The 15,894-nt window shown below is 37.3% G+C and overlaps 1 protein-coding gene across 1 annotated transcript in view; it reads left to right on the top strand.

The window, feature by feature from the left end:
• Window positions 1-15,894, top strand: part of LAMA2 (laminin subunit alpha 2) — a 290,666-nt gene that overhangs the window by 217,781 nt on the left and 56,991 nt on the right. Inside the window, exons 37-41 of the mRNA XM_033055719.1 lie at window positions 1,798-2,008; window positions 3,469-3,585; window positions 4,768-4,931; window positions 8,823-8,961; window positions 15,054-15,156. Of these exons, the coding sequence (XP_032911610.1) occupies window positions 1,798-2,008; window positions 3,469-3,585; window positions 4,768-4,931; window positions 8,823-8,961; window positions 15,054-15,156 (734 nt within the window). The remainder of the gene's footprint in view (window positions 1-1,797; window positions 2,009-3,468; window positions 3,586-4,767; window positions 4,932-8,822; window positions 8,962-15,053; window positions 15,157-15,894) is intronic.

The raw sequence follows: 15,894 nt of genomic DNA, 5'->3' as shown, positions 1-15,894 counted from the left end.
GAGCCAGTAAACCCCACCATCCCATGATTTTGTTACTATTTGGCAACTTTGTTGCACACGGGTCCTCGCTGCGAACGACAGAGCGGCTTATAATTGGGTGCGGCTTGTGTATGGACAAAGAATGAAATGTTTGCCAACACCCAGAGATGCGGCTTACAGTCAGTGCAGCTTGTAATCGTGAAATTACTGTAGTTAAATTATTTTTCTAGGATTGTATCCAGTGAAAGTTGCACAGCTTAAGTGTACAAGATAGCATTTCAAGAAATGTGGTGCAGTCCAGTCACACACAAATTCTAAAGCAAGGGATTACATGGGACAGATTGCCTCATACTTCATTAGAAAGAGTAGAGGGAAAATGCACAACAGATCAATATAAAAGTGCTATCTTTAGAGCACCAAGGAAGAGTTTTGAGGTAGACTGCTGGATGGATAAATAGTTTGAACTATGCTATGAAGCAAGGAAATTAAAGGGAAATCCTTCTGTTTTGAACTGTTCCTCCAGTACTGCAGAGTCATAAGGGTGTCAAAATTTGTCAGAAGTGTAAGACAGTAATTTCGTATAGAAGAATAATGGAGGAGGTATGAGAGAAATCCTGAATTCCTTTCTACACTTCTGTGACAGGGTGTCAATATTAGGATTTAGTTTTTGATTAAATATTTTGTCCTCAGAAGTTGTGAATTCAAAATGTGAATAATTTTTTTTTCATCAAAGCCGAAGGCAGAATTGATGGGGAAAAAACTCCAATCCATCTCAGAAAATCCTAAAGCTAAGATAACAATTTGACTTCTCTTGTCTCCTCTTCAGATCCTTCATCTAAATTATGTCTAGTGTCAGCATGTGTTTTCCTCCTTTCCTAATGGAACTGACTATAAGCAGGCCAAATTGCACTGTTTTGTCGGAAAATATTTGTTGTCCACACTTTGGCATAATAAAACAGGAAGAAAAACTTAATCTGTCCTGGGTGGAAGCATGATAAGTTTCTTCTGTAGTTGCTATCTATCCTATATATTCCTGTTTACTTAGGACTTTTATTATCTCTAAAACATCAGGCCTGAAAGGCCTTTTTTTTTTTTTCCCGTACCCTGGACATATCATTGGATTAACACAGTGACGTTGCCTTGTGTGAAACTGATTCGAGGCAGGCAGATGACAGTACTCCAGTCCGTTAAAACTGGGGTCAGCAAAATCCATTAAAAACATTCCAGAATGTATTTTAGATAAGCAAAAGTTTTTGACTACTGGAAGTCATATATCCAAGGATCCAGGTTTGGTTTGTTTTTTTTTTTAATTTCACCAGAAAATATTTATTATTTTTGACTGAATAGTTTAAAGCAGTTGTCTGCTTCAAGACAGCTTGAAATTGAGCATATCTACAATTCCTCCTCAGTTCAAGGTAGGAAACCACTTTGTGTCACATGTCACATCAATGTGAGTGAAGGAAATCTTTTAAACAAGTTGAAATGTTCCAGAAAATCTCACTTTGCTAGTCAGATCTCAAGAAATTAACCCAAAAAAATGTCAAAAAATAATATAGTCTTCAATGGAGAATATTTATTTGCATATATTCTGCTTCATAAATAGGACCTTAGTGGCATTTAAAAACGTCTTTTAAGAAAGGGCTTAAAAACAGCTGTCCTTTCATTTTATTAACTTGAAAATTACTTTGAGACTTAATTTAATTTAATTTTCTATGAGGCTTAGTTTTTCTATTTCATTTGCTTATTATTGAGACTATTCAGATTATTTGGAGTAAGGAATATGAACTCAGTGTCTTCGTGGTTGGCAATGTATTTCAGGAACGCAGAAGATCTTTTGGACAAGGTGAAGAAATTATTTGGTGAGCCCAGTGCAAAAAATGAGGAACTAAAAAATGAGGTCCAGGACAAGCTAGCAAACTACCACAACAAAGTTGATGATGCTCAAGATCTGCTAAGAGACGCTCAAAGTAAAATTTGGGAGGCCAATCGTTTATCTGCAGTCAACCAAAAAAATATGACCATGCTGGAGGTGAGTGCTGACAAGTTTTATCCTCAATTGCTTGGATTCTGATTAAAGCTTGAATCTTTGCATGATTAAATATTGAAACAAAAATATAAGCAAAGCAAAAGCATGATTAAAATATAACTATATCTGATGTAATTTAAAGCGAACATGTTCCTCAGAATGAGGAAGTGCACTGGCTTTTAAAAGTAGAATTACTCCCCTGCTTTATTGAAATAATACTATCTGCTTTGCAGTAGGTACACTGGATTTATTATTCTGTGGGAAATTAAATTTGTGCCAGTATAAATAGTCATGTAAAATTCAAATCATGTGCTCAATATTTAAATAGGATTTCCCTTAAAATCCTTGCTGTCATGCATTTGCTTCTAGAAAACTTAGACTTTCATCTCCCTCTCCAACCCCTGGGAAGAAGACTAGGGGGGGATATGTGGATATTACAGAGTAATAAATCAAACTCTATCCTCAGTAGTTAGTAGCTGTTATAATTGATCTCGCTCATAGAAGAGGGGTCTGCTTGTGCTATAATTTAAATTGCAGAGACTTAAAGAGCATATTATACTGTACATTAACAAGCATTTAACCAAGACATAAAGAGCACAGTCAACCTAATGAAGATAAATATTTCAACTCTGTATCTCAGTGAGCTTTCACCTCAAGTACAATGCTAGGTTAGAGTTCTGAGACCTCCGTTCTCAGCAGAGATTTCTCTGTTTGATTGAATCAAGGAAATGCAGTCATCTGACAAATTTAGGTGATCTCTGTTCTGTGCATTTTCTTCCCAGAGGTGGATGGATAAAGGTTGGAGAAATTACCTGCTGTTTCAGTTTTTAAAGTATTCTCTGCTTCACTGTAGCAGAGTACCTTTCCAGCAGTCCTGCCCACATGGCTGCTATGGCCTCCTGTGAACCTAATCTGTGATACTCAATGGATCTTGCAGAGGAAATTTCCAGTTCTTCATTCAGAAGTCCATCCTTACCACGCAATATGCAGTAGTTTTACCAGTTGAAAAACAGGAATCTGCAGGTTACTCCAAACCTTTGACTTTGCCTTCAGCAGTTAGTGAAGTACTGGTGGATGGAAGTAGGAAAGCAGCAGAATATTTTTATTAATTTTTCCTTCATAGTCAGTGGTGATTTACAAAATGAGTAACTTACACATTTGGGTGATGATTAGGATTTATAACTTTCTGATTCATTTTGCAGTAGTACTTCAGCGGATTACCTCTGTTAACAACAAAAACCTTTCCACATGGGAGGGCAATGCACCGCTGGGGATAGGACAAAGGAAAGATACCTTACATGTGCTTTATTGTTGTCACTGTCTCAGCTCTGAAAGCTCAGACAATTGCAGAAGGGCATTGTGGCATGGCATGGTGACAAAATGCAGTCTTATACTGAGGTGCTGGCATTTGAACTATTCTAGTAAATAACTCATCTTTTTCTTTGTGTGGACTCATCCTATAGAAAAGGAAGCAAGCTGTAGAAGATGGCAGGCAAGATGTTGAAAAGACCCTTCAGGAAGGTAATGATGTCCTTAATGAAGCCAATAAACTTGCAAATGAAATCAGCATAGCTGTAGAGGTGAGTATTTTATCATCCTTACCTGAGAATTAGTACAAAACATCATTATGGAAGCAAAATAAATAATTAAAGTAACACCTAATTTTTCATTGCATTTATCAATATTGAAATATTTTACTTGGAATAATTCTTTTTTCCATTGCTATATGGCAGAAAAGCTAGTCTGGGATATAAAAATTAATAACTTGGGTTTTAAGTGATGTGTTGGATTGCATATGAGCTAGCTCATAAAGTTTTAGGGATTCTACCATTTATAAATATGGTATTCTGATTGTGGTATTGACTTTATCTTGAGAATTACATATGCAGCAGACCCATTCACACTCCTACTGCAGCTTTGTAATCTAGATACAGATTTATCTGCACATATCAGAAGGAAACTTCAGAATTAATTTGTTGCCTGTGGCCACAATTTTAAGTCTAGACAGATCAGGGAGAGGGTTGAACTCTCATTTTACATAATATTTTTGAAAATTCTGCCTTTAAAGTTTTATCAATAGAGTATGAGATCTGTGCCTTAGCTACCAAAAAAAATTTGAAAAATAAATTTAAAAAAAAAAAGGTATCTTGAAGTCTCATTGGTTCTGAAGATATTTCCAGCATGCATTTCAGCTTGCCATAATAAATAGAAAGATGCTTTTTGGAGAAACAGAAAAGGAGGCACAGTGAGACAGCTTTTTGGAACAGGAATGGCAAGTTTTCAAAAAGCATAGTTCTTACTAAGAAGGTTTAATAAACGAAAAGACATTGTAGCTACACTAAGGGTCCTGAAACATGAAAATTCTACCATTAACAGTTATTATTGCAGAGTAAGCAACAATTTAATACAGCTATGCATGCATCTACATTTAGGAAACAAATACAAATTAGAGTTTATAAGCTTTTAAACTGTACCCTTCCTTAATTGTAAAAGAAAAGCTTCTACTAAGCTTAAGAAAGACAAATAGCTCTTGGACTATTGTTTATCTCCTCTCTGTTATCCTGTTACTCTTTCTATAGAAAAGTTCAGCCATTCCTGTTACTCTTTCTATACTAGTTCCCTGAAGTTTTGATGCATGGGTAAGTTGAGATAATGGAGATAATAGCTGAGATAATAAGGAAAGAAGAAACCCCTTTTGTATAGATAAGGCTGCAGAATGCTTACTTTCAGAAATTTAAAGGCTTTTCTTTTGCTATTTTCAGTATGTAGAAGGTGTTGCAAATAAGATACAGCCAATGTCTGATCAGCTGAAAGATAAAATAGATGACTTATCACAAGAAATTCGTGACAGGATGCTTCCAGAAAAGGTGTTGCAAGCTGAGAACCATGCAGGCCAGCTGAATGAATCATCTGCAGTGCTGGATGGGTAAGGCATTCACTGGTAATGCTAAAATCATGAAGCAGGTTTGCAAAATTGCTTCGCAGAGTTTGAAGGGGATTATTCTTCCTTCACATCTGTCACTAGGGGTATACAAATAACTAGTAATGTGTACAAGTATGCAACTATTGAGTTAGTCAATTTATGTCTCTCTTTTAAACAGTTTCCTACATCTTGTGATTCTTACAGGCTACCTGGACAGCAAACAGTGCCCTCAGATGCACTGATGGCACAGCTTAATTTATCGTATGCTTTCTGCTATGTTGTGAAAAAGATATAAATTCTTCTTAAAAGAGTTCACATTTTCATGCACATTTGTTAAAAACAAGTGGTATTTTCCTTTTTAAGATGACCATTTTGGTAGGAGATATTGCTGTGATGCTAAATTGTTTACTGACGGAATTCCCCCTTAGTGACGGACAGTAATTCCTCTACCAGTCTCAAAACACTCTCCCCAAAAAGTAGGTGTCTTGGACCAAAATTCTTAAACCCAAGAACAGAAACTTCAGTTTCTGTTTACTGCTATCACATTCCTAAATATGAGAAGTGCCCTTCATTTATATGACTACAGCTCTTTCAGAAGAATGATGCTATGTAACTCATCATTAAAATAGTTTTCTGGAAAGAATATAAAACAAGAGTTTGTTGGTTTTCTTGAAATTTAGGGGGGAAAAAGAAAAGGGGTGTCGTCTGTTTTATTGCATTCTATGCAATTAAGAAAGCAAACCATATATACTAAGTGTAATTTGCAATAGTAATACTTAAAAATATTCTTGTTTATGAATAGTCTGCCTGTTGGATCTGTCTTCAGCATAGCTTGAGAGTTTCATTATTTTAGAAAAGCATTGCATGAAAAAAAATTACAGTAATTTCACCATTACAAGCCACACTGACTATAAGCCGCATCTCCAGGTGTTGGCAAACATTTCGTTCTTTGTCCATACACAAGCCACACCCAATTATAAGCCGCTCTGTCGTTCGCAGGGAGGACCTGCGTGCAACAAAGTTGCCAAATAGTAACAGAGTCATGGGATAGTGGGGTTTACTGGCTCGGCCCTGCTTGGGGCAGCTGCCAGGGAGCGGCCCTGGCCCCGCTCGCCGCAGCTGCCAGGAAGCGGGAGAGCGGCGTGCCCAGCCACCACTGCCGCCGTCCTTGTCGGGGCTGGGCAGCACCACTGCCGTGCTTTCTGGGGGCGAGCGGCACTGCCGTGCTTGCGGGGGGCGGGCAGTGCCGCCGCGCTTGTGGGCTCTCACTTCCGGGTTTGGAAATTTCCTAAATTTGTTAATATATTAGCTGCTCCGGAGTGTACACTGCACTTCCGGGTTGTGAGCTAAATTTTGGTCAAAATGGTGCGGCTTGTAATCGTGAAATTACTGTATTTGTTTAAATATCAACAACCTGCTACTTTTTTGCTGCTTAAATCTTTTAGATCTACCTGAAGACTTGAATATCCCAAAGACTTGTGAGCAGCTGCTTAAAACAGTTTTTTTCTTACCAGCATCTGTAATTTTGAGGAAAAGACAGAAATTATCTCTGATACTTGCAAAATTACTGGCTTCATTCACAGTGTAGTTACACTACTCTAAATACCCAGTGTAATACATGTTTTGAGGTGTGCATAAAGCTGTGAATTCCTGGGTAAGAATGAATTTGAAAAGTACTGACTTTAGTGTGACACCAAACTATGCATAAACATCCGAACACATGGAAGGTTGTCATGAAAGAACTAAGAAAGAGAGAAAAGGTAGACAAAAAAGAAGATTGTGCCTCCTAATCAAAGGCTGGCAAGACATGCTCTGAGACAGAACTTTTTTACTATTCAAAAGAGACCTTTTTATGGGTATTTGTGTGTGCTTCTGTCTTAATGTAGGTGACAGCTTGGCCTTAAGGAGCTTAGGGTAGTGTTTAAAATGTTATAACAGCGCCATGTATACGTATGTCTGATCCAGATATCGATCTCAATTTCTCAAAAAAGAAAATAAACTCTGCAGAATCAAGGACATTAAAAATAATGTCTAAAAGCAGGTTGTTCAAAGTTAAAATTTCTGATGTGGTCAGATAGATACATAACTTCAAAGGACAAAGAAATACCATGGTGCTGTGTAATCAGGATAAAGCTGTTTACTTCATGCATTGACAATAAATAGTTATACTTTACAGGCATATAAAGTCTCTATCAGTTTGAGGAATTTAAAAGTGTATCTATCTTCACAGCTGGTATTTGAGTGTCTTTCAGACAATACTAAATATGGTGTAGATTACTGCTCCTTCTTAGAGGAGAAATAGAGAGAAAGTCTTTTCTCTCCAGTAGCCCTCTAAGGATTCAAATAATATATTGATTGACAATGAGGATGTTCTCTTGAGTGTTAGAACATTAATGAACTTAAACTAGAAAAGATTGTTATTTCAGCTGTGTACAAGGAAGCATTAATATAGACTTCTCCCTTATGACTAATGGCCTGCTTGTGAGTAAACACCATTGGTGTTTGGCAAATTCAGCTTAGGTTTTTCCTAACCAGAAAGGATTTGAACCATGTTTCTAAAGAGTTCTTGTGCTACTTGCTGGTTAGCTGTTCTGGGCTCCACGTTTGTCTGACAGAGCATCACAGAAATTTAGAGCAGCCTAGTGAGCTCCAGCTGTAGTTGAGGAAATAGATGTGCTTTTCCAAGAGTGATACAGAGGCAGCTCAGTCAGGCAGTGTCTGCAGTAACCTAAAGGGAATCTCTCTGCATCTATTAACTACATGTTGAGTCCAGGGACTGTACCTTCTGTCCACCTTGTCTTTTCTGTGGCATTTTGTGGAAATCAGTAAGTAATTGATGCAAGGATCAGAGCCCAGCTGTCACAGTTCTCCAGAGAATAGATAAATTACCAGGACGAATTTTCCTTTCTTCCACACATACTGTCTCAATGACTATTTTATACAAGCTAGAACAGGTCCAACAGGAGAAATCCCTGTCTCTCTCATACTGACATACATCTGCATGGCTAGAGAATTTCCCAGAGAGGCAAAAATCCAAGTTCAGACCTATTCTTATCCAGTTCAAGTGGGATTTTAGCCCATTTGCACTTTATTCAGTAAAATCAACATAGGCATTGGTCATAATGACTACTGAGATAGTTGTCTTTGAGTTCACTTTGTAAGTGCAGCAATTCTTTGTAGAAAATGAGTGCATCATACAGAGAGAGTGCAAGAAAAGTTATTTCCCCATCCTGCTGACTAGAAATTCCCCTGTGAAGGTTAGGCGAACTCTGTCCCTGCACCAGCAAATACTAACTGTATTTAATCTATTTATAGCTAGCAGAATGGAGTATTTAATGTAAATTGAACATCAGATTCAATATGAAGTGTTACTACTTATGGGGTTTTTTTTGATCAGCAAAATTGACACTTAGGATTTGGTTTAGACTGTGAGATCTCCTTCAAAACTAGCAATTCTGTGTTTGGCAGCCAGACGAAGAAATTAATTTTTCAGAGATTCTACTTAAAAACATGTCTGTGATGATCCTTCATGTTGATATAGTGCAAGTTTCCTCAAGTTGTTTGGCTCAGCACATACCCTAAAAAAATCTACATGATGAATATATTATTTGTATTAGAGCATTAAACACCATGCTATCTTTTCTCAGTGTCTGACCTATTTCTATCTCACAGAACCTCCTCTTTTAGCAAACATTGTCCTTTATGTCTTTCTGCACAGATAAAATATGAATTCCATTAAATACATGATGCCAGAACTCCTGAAATCTCAAATGTAGCATTGCTCTCTAAACACATTAGAAATACAGGCCATTGGGTTTGAAAATGTAGTGTACTCTGTTCTGTTGAGCTCTGACAGCAGGTTTAATGGTGTGTTTACTTTCCCCATCCCAACAGAATCCTTACTGAAGCCAAAAACCTTTCTTTCAATGCCACACGTGCTTTCAATGCTTATACTAACATCAAGGATTTCACAGACGAAGCCGAAAGAGTTGCCAAGGAAGCCAAGGCTCTTGCAAATGAAGCTATGCAAGCGGTAAGGAAAATGAATAAATTGGGAAGAAGGTTTAGACTTTTTGTGGAATGTGCTACCCCTGATCTCAGGTTCATGTCTTAAAACTTTATGTGAAGACTTTTGACATCAAATATTCTTGTTTCATGATGAGAAAGCGATGCCTCTGTCAGAGCTACATGTACCTTTGGACAATCCCAATTAGTTCCTAACTCATCATCCTTAATTTCTTCCCCATTTTGTTTACTATCCTTCCTCCTGTTGTCCGCCTTTTGGTCTGAGTGTACGGCTCAAGTCAACAGCTTTGAGTCAGAAGTGTAGGCCACTGATATTCAGTAGTGCTACTTTAGATGTAGGTAATACATTCATGAAATAAAAAGAACTATGTACCTTAATTAACTCGTCAACCTACTTCACTGAAAATGCTTGGAGGCACTTATCTGCACATCAGATGAACTGGATGCACCTGGCCAGAATTCTAGAAATGGAGAATTGTAGGAGGGGAGTGGAAATTTTATTCACTTTATGAACTCTACCAATTTCTGCAGAAAAATCTTATTCTCACTATGAGGTAACACATGCAAATTTCCAGAGAAAATGAAGAGAACTTTTAAAAATAGGATTGTAAGGTAAAGTCAGCTCTCCAGTCTGAGTCACAAAGAGGATCTTGGCTTCTTGATGCATATACTGTGAGCAGAAAACATTCTGAGCATAGCCAAAGTTATCTTTTATGTCAAATATCAAAGGAGTTAATGGCTAATTTGTGGGAGTTGGTCAGAGACCAAAAGACATGCACTTCACAAGTATACAGAAGCGCAAGGCAGTGACAGTATGAGATTGCCAAAACTTATATTTGATATAGAAACATGTAGATGAGCAGAAACAGCTTGTAGTTACAACACTTGTACATGAATAAAGGTATCTTACAGGGAGCTATTTCAGTCAAATGGATTATGAGAATAGGAAAATCAATCACATGCTGGTTTTAACATGTATTCATGTAAAGGTCTGTATTCATCAGAGGGATAAAGTGAACTAGCGACTGCCCAAAAATTTTAATATTTGTAGGTTCTTTACATTGTTTTTCTTTACAAAACACTGAATAACTATAATAACACTAACTACTATATTTGTCTCTTGATGAAAAAGAATCACCTCATACATTAGTATGTGCTAGTTCTCTGTAAACAGTTCTTTGTTTAACCAGAATGCCTAATTACACCACAAAAAAAAAAAAAAAAAAAAAAAAAAAAAGAGGCCTGGCCCTTTTTGTTTTTATCTTTTACCTTATCAGTAAGATTTAATACACGCTGTCTATTTCTCCTTTGACAACTTGGAATGACTGAGACAGGCAGCTGTTTCCGGGATTGAAAAGGGGGGAAAAAGGACACATAGAGCAATAAAGGAACAAAGCTAGCAATAACAGGATGGTGACAAAAGTGTATATATCACTAGGTTATTGTAGAGAGAAAGGGAATTGATAATTTAAATGATGGAGGTCAAGATGAACAAGATGGTATAAATAGAAGCAAGTAAGTAGCAAGGAAAGAGATGAAAATATTGAGGTGATGTTTTCAGGATCTCCTTTGCATGTATTCATTAGAGGGCATTTTTTTTTTATGAGTAGTATATGTGAAATGGAAATCTGGTTGATGAGGAAGAAAATTGAGGCAGCTGATGCCTTTTAAATGAAATTGACTTGATATAGAGGTCATTGATGGTTTACCATCAAACTGCTGCAGAGCAATAGAATTATCTGTTATTTTTTAAATGAGAATTTGAGGGGTTTTGAGCCAGATTTTAAAAATATGTCAGTTATGAACTATAGTCATCACTTCCTTATTCTACTTCCTTGTTTTTATTTAAGGACTGTTGAATGCTTGCTCACTCTAGGTAGAGAGTTTAACTGGTAACCAGATAAATCAGGGTCCCACTTTCTGGAGGTGCCAAGGAGATTTTAGCTGAGCTTCAGCACAAGACCAGGAATGTACCTTCAGTCAGGGCTGTCTGGAGCACAGCGGTTCAAGAAGTCTCCTAGTGGGCAGCCTTGGTGACTTTGCTCCTAGAAGGCAGCATAAGCCTCTGGAAACTGTGTTGCTAGCTTTCTGAGAAGTTGCTCTGGCGGCCTGGTAAAAGAGATGGAGATCATGTCTTTCCTTTTGAAAGATGGAGCCATGTTCTCTTCTGTATGAGAGCTGCTGTGGATGCTGTCTTCTGTAAAATACTCTGAGCTCCAGCTGCAAGCACATAATAAAGTGCTGTGGCTCACTATGCATCCCTGATCCTCACCTTTCCCATTCACCAGGAATAATGCTGGGGCAGGGGAACAAAGGTTTCCCAACACCAATGAGCTGGTGTATGAACCAGAAACAGTAGGGACAGGTTTTGGATTTAGTTTCTATCTTGTACATCACTGGATCAAATTATTTACAAGGACCTTAGTGATAGGATTTTTTGGGGTTTGGTTTGTAATGGGAAAATGACTTAATTTTCAAATTAATGTTGCTTAAAAGCATGAATGAAAAGATATTCAAAATCCATCATGATTACAGGAAGCCTGATAAATGACTGGAAAAATGTATTAAAGATATGGCAGAAAAATTCCTCCTGAGCTTTTTATGATGGATTTGCTCTCTCCTTTAAAAGCAAAATAAATTCATCAGAAACAAGAAATCCTTAACATTCTGGCAGTTTCAGCATTTCATTACTTAGACAGTAAGTGATAGGAGTCAGGTTAACATATTCTGCTTGTATCTTATAGATCAGAATCATAGTTATACACTATATGTTAAAAATAGATTATTCTTAGACTTTTTAGAGAGGACATATAGACTGGAGACTGTAGGAAGCACAGGGGACACATCAAGTGTGCAGAGTCCTGCTTTCTTCTTTGATTTGGACTTTCTTTGTAGGTGGTGCCTCAGAAGTTCTGTTGGGTGTCTAGATTTCCTTACATAAAGCTGCCTAGACATCCTTGTGAGGATACCCTGAGGTACAAATCATATTTGGTATCCATCAGGGCTGGTAGAAATGAGAGTAACCCTATCTCTTGCATAGGAGAAAATTTCACGATTATAAGCTGCATCATTTTGACTAAAATTTTGCTCCTAACCCGGAAGTGCAGCTTATAATCAGGAGCAGCCAATACATGAATAAATTTTGGAAATTCCCCAACCCAGAAGTCCAAGTCCGCAGCAGCCCCGAGCTGAGCCAGAGCCTGCCCAGTCCCAGGTGGCGGGGCAGCGGTGATGCAGCGACAGCGCTGCCCAGCCCTGGGGGCCACGGCGGCGCTGCCCGGCCAAGGGAAGTGCGGCAGCAGCACCAGCCGGGCACGCCACTCCCCTGCTTCCCTGTGACAGCAGTGAGCAGGGCCAGGGCCACTCCCTGGTGGCCACTCCGAGCAGGGCCAAACCATTAAACCCCGTGATCACGCAATTCTGTTACTAATTGACAACTTTGTGAAAGTTGCATGCGGATCCTCGCTGCAAACAAAAGTGCAGTTTATAATCCGGTACGGCTTATACATGGACAAAGACTAAAACGTTGCTGACACCCGGAGCTATGGCTTAAAATCAGGTGTGGCTTGTAATTGTGAAATTATCGTAATTTAAGAAGGCAGCAGAACTATTTTTAACTGATTTGAATTATCACTGAGGTCTGTAAAACCTTGTACCTGTGTAAGTTCACGTCATCCTCAACACTGCGCTGGTACATTTATGCCTCTAAACCATGACAGAGACAGCACTGTTAGGGTACATAACATGGTCCCACTTCTACCAGAGAATGAAGCAAAGAATCAGACTGCACAGGGCTTGCATGGGGAGAGTGGAGGGCCATGAAGAAAGGCACAGGGAGAGGAAGGTACTATCTACAGATTATGGACATTTTGGAAGAGGCAGACTTAGGAAAAAATTAAATTCCAGAGACCCTGTAATTTTCAAATTTATTTTGAATCACAATATCTTTTTTACTTTTTTTTCTGTTTTTCTTTTGTATTCTCTCTTTTTTCATTTGTTTGTTTTTGTTTTTCTTACGGTATTTGTCCCAATTTAGAAAATAATGTCAAAGTCTGTTGGCTGTAAATCCTACTAAATTATAAAGTGGTTCACTGTGACCCAGGCTTGCCACAAGCATACACACTCACCTTATACAAAGTCATAAAATGTTCAGGTTTTAATTACTGGCTGCTTCATAACTTGACATCTCATGAACCACAAGAAAAACTAGTATAAAATGTACATTTTCTATCAGATGTCTTTATTAATCCTCATTTTAAATTCTTTTTTATATAAAATAAACTTTTCATAAGTACAAATTTATTTTTCTCTGAAAGAACTTTTCTAATATTAACTTTATACTGAAATCTGTTTCTGACTAGTTGTCAGCACAGGCCCAATTACTGTCCCTGATTTGATGAACTTCTTGGTTTTGCTTTGTAAATCTGGTCTTCCAACTTCATTTTATTGACTATAAACTGCTTCAACAGCTAGTCAACCATGCTTAGTCATATAATAATAATAATCATCATTATCCTCATCCTTATTTTTGAAGTCTGTGGTCACAGAGTGATCATACCCTGGGTTCTGTTTCTAGTGGGAAAATAAATTTTAAAATATTATCTGATTTGACAGGTGCATCTGTCACAAAATCTGGCCAAATATTCTTCCTTCAGGAGCAGTCTTTTGCTTCACTGGGTAGTTTTTTGGATTTTTTTCCTGTTTTTTTTATATTTTTCTGTTACCAGTTCTGTTATTGTTATTATATGGTATAGAAAATCTATAAGAAATTAATTATTTTCATCTTTTGAATGTATATGTTTTTGTTGTTGAAAGGAATGTGTACACAGCTTAATATTTCAGGTGAACTTGGAAAAGGGCAGTGGTGTGTCCCTTAGTTCTCAAAATCACATAAAATCTTACATTTACATCCCATCTAAATACAAGGAATCTCTAATAGCTATATCCCTGTGACATGGTATCATATATACCATGAGATATCCCATAACAAAAAGCTTGGTTCTGAATTTTGAAAGTATCCAAAGCATTCCCTAAGATTTTTAAAAGAAACAGCACTGTATGTTTTTTTGCAGTGCCGTTGAAAAACATCAGAGCTTCAGCAATATGTGAAATGTCACTTCTGGACTTACTCATTATAAAAATAATGAATAGCAATAATAATTGTGTCATTTAATTGACACACAGTTAATTTTTGAGTATATGTATCTGCCCTGGAAAATGAAAAGTAGCTGCTTCTTAATTACACACCAGTTACAAGGCTATGACCCATGACTAATATAGAATATTATCTGGCTGTCAGGAGTATTCTCAAAGAAATGTGTTCAGTATGATGTGTGACCTGAGTTCAGTCTTACAAACTCAACAATAAGTGGTTCAGAACCTGGAGCATTTCCTACTGACTGAAAACACTAATCTAATTTAGAAAAATCATTCCAACTATTGATCAGTCTCTCCACTGAAGGTAGAGATGGATGTTTTTCAGGAGAAAGATCTTTAAGAAGCATGACATGATGAAGGATGATTACTTAATAATAAAATTCTTCCAGATTAACTGCAGTTTGCCCTTCTTTTAAAACTCTTTTTCTTATTTCTTTACTCACATAACAATTATAATTCTATAATTTAACCACAAATGAATCTCAGTTGACATTATTAGAGTCATCAGATCCAGTCTAGCCTCTAAAGTTTCTGTAACTGCACCTAGAAAGAAATACTGTATTGTATGGTGTTCTGTCCATAGCAGGAAGGATAAACATATATATATAAGTTGAAATAAGTTTTGTTTGTTGGTTTAGGACAGTCTGCTCTTAAATATATTTCTTTAAAACTGTCTCTATTGTCGCATTGTCTCTATTGAAGGAATCTCTGATATTCCAAAGGGGATCTGACATTCCATTTTAAAAAAAATTTAGAGGTTTTTTGTTTGTTTGTTTGTTTTTGTTTTTTGGCTTCTCTTAGCAAATGGGATGTTATTCAGAGCCCACTGATATGCACATAAAATTTAGATGACAGTTCACTTAGATCATTATCACATGTCTTTTATGACCTCAGACTTTCATGTATGTTTGACACTTTGTTTGTTTTTTTGTTTGTCTACAGACATCTGGTCCTGAAGGATCTCTGAAGGATGGTGCTAGGAGCTCTCTTCAGAAAAGCTTCAGGGTCCTTAACGAAGCCAAGATGTTAGAAAGTAATGTTAATGGTACGTGAAGTATATGGCTCTCAGACCCACTAAATAGAGGGAGGAAATGTTGTGAGTGAGACTGCTATGCTTCTGGTATGAGGAAACCATATAGGAAAAAAAGTAGAATTTGTTACCTGATTTGAAATTGGACAGTGTATCAATGAAGAAGAGTGTCCTGTTTTGTGTCCAGGCTTTATACAGGAATTCCTGTCCCCTCTGTCCATTTCTTTGACAAGAAGGTTGAGGAGGAGGGAATGTAGCTCTTCTCTTGCTAACACAATAGGGGCAAGAGTAAGGGCAAGAAAAATTGCACACAGTAAATATTCATGGCTAAGTTTTAAACTTGTCACAGAGATGATGCATGAATCTTCCCCATCCTGTTGGCTTAGGTAAACGAAAATAATTTCTTATTAGAATCAAGACAGATTTTCATAACAGAGCCTTGTCGTCCATGTTTTTGTATACAAAATTCTCTTTGGCCTCCTGGGAGATACATTAAGAAGAGCATACAGCATAAAGGAGATGATCCATACAGCTTAGCCATCTTTTGGGTATTGCTACCCTTTAGTTTTGGCAGGTCTAGGATTTCCAACTGCAGAACTAGTTGACGTGTAAACATAATGTTTAATAAGGTCATAAAGCATAATGTTTCATAAGGTCATTAATTGTATTTCATTGTCATACACTGTTTGAAAGTGAAAAGCATTATTATTTTCTTGCAGCTGAACTGAGGGAAAAAAATGTGTCTGAGTAACT

The sequence above is a fragment of the Catharus ustulatus genome, chromosome 3 (genome assembly GCF_009819885.2).
Source record: "Catharus ustulatus isolate bCatUst1 chromosome 3, bCatUst1.pri.v2, whole genome shotgun sequence".
Taxonomy (NCBI): domain Eukaryota; kingdom Metazoa; phylum Chordata; class Aves; order Passeriformes; family Turdidae; genus Catharus; species Catharus ustulatus.
This window is presented reverse-complemented; position numbering and strand designations above follow the sequence as displayed.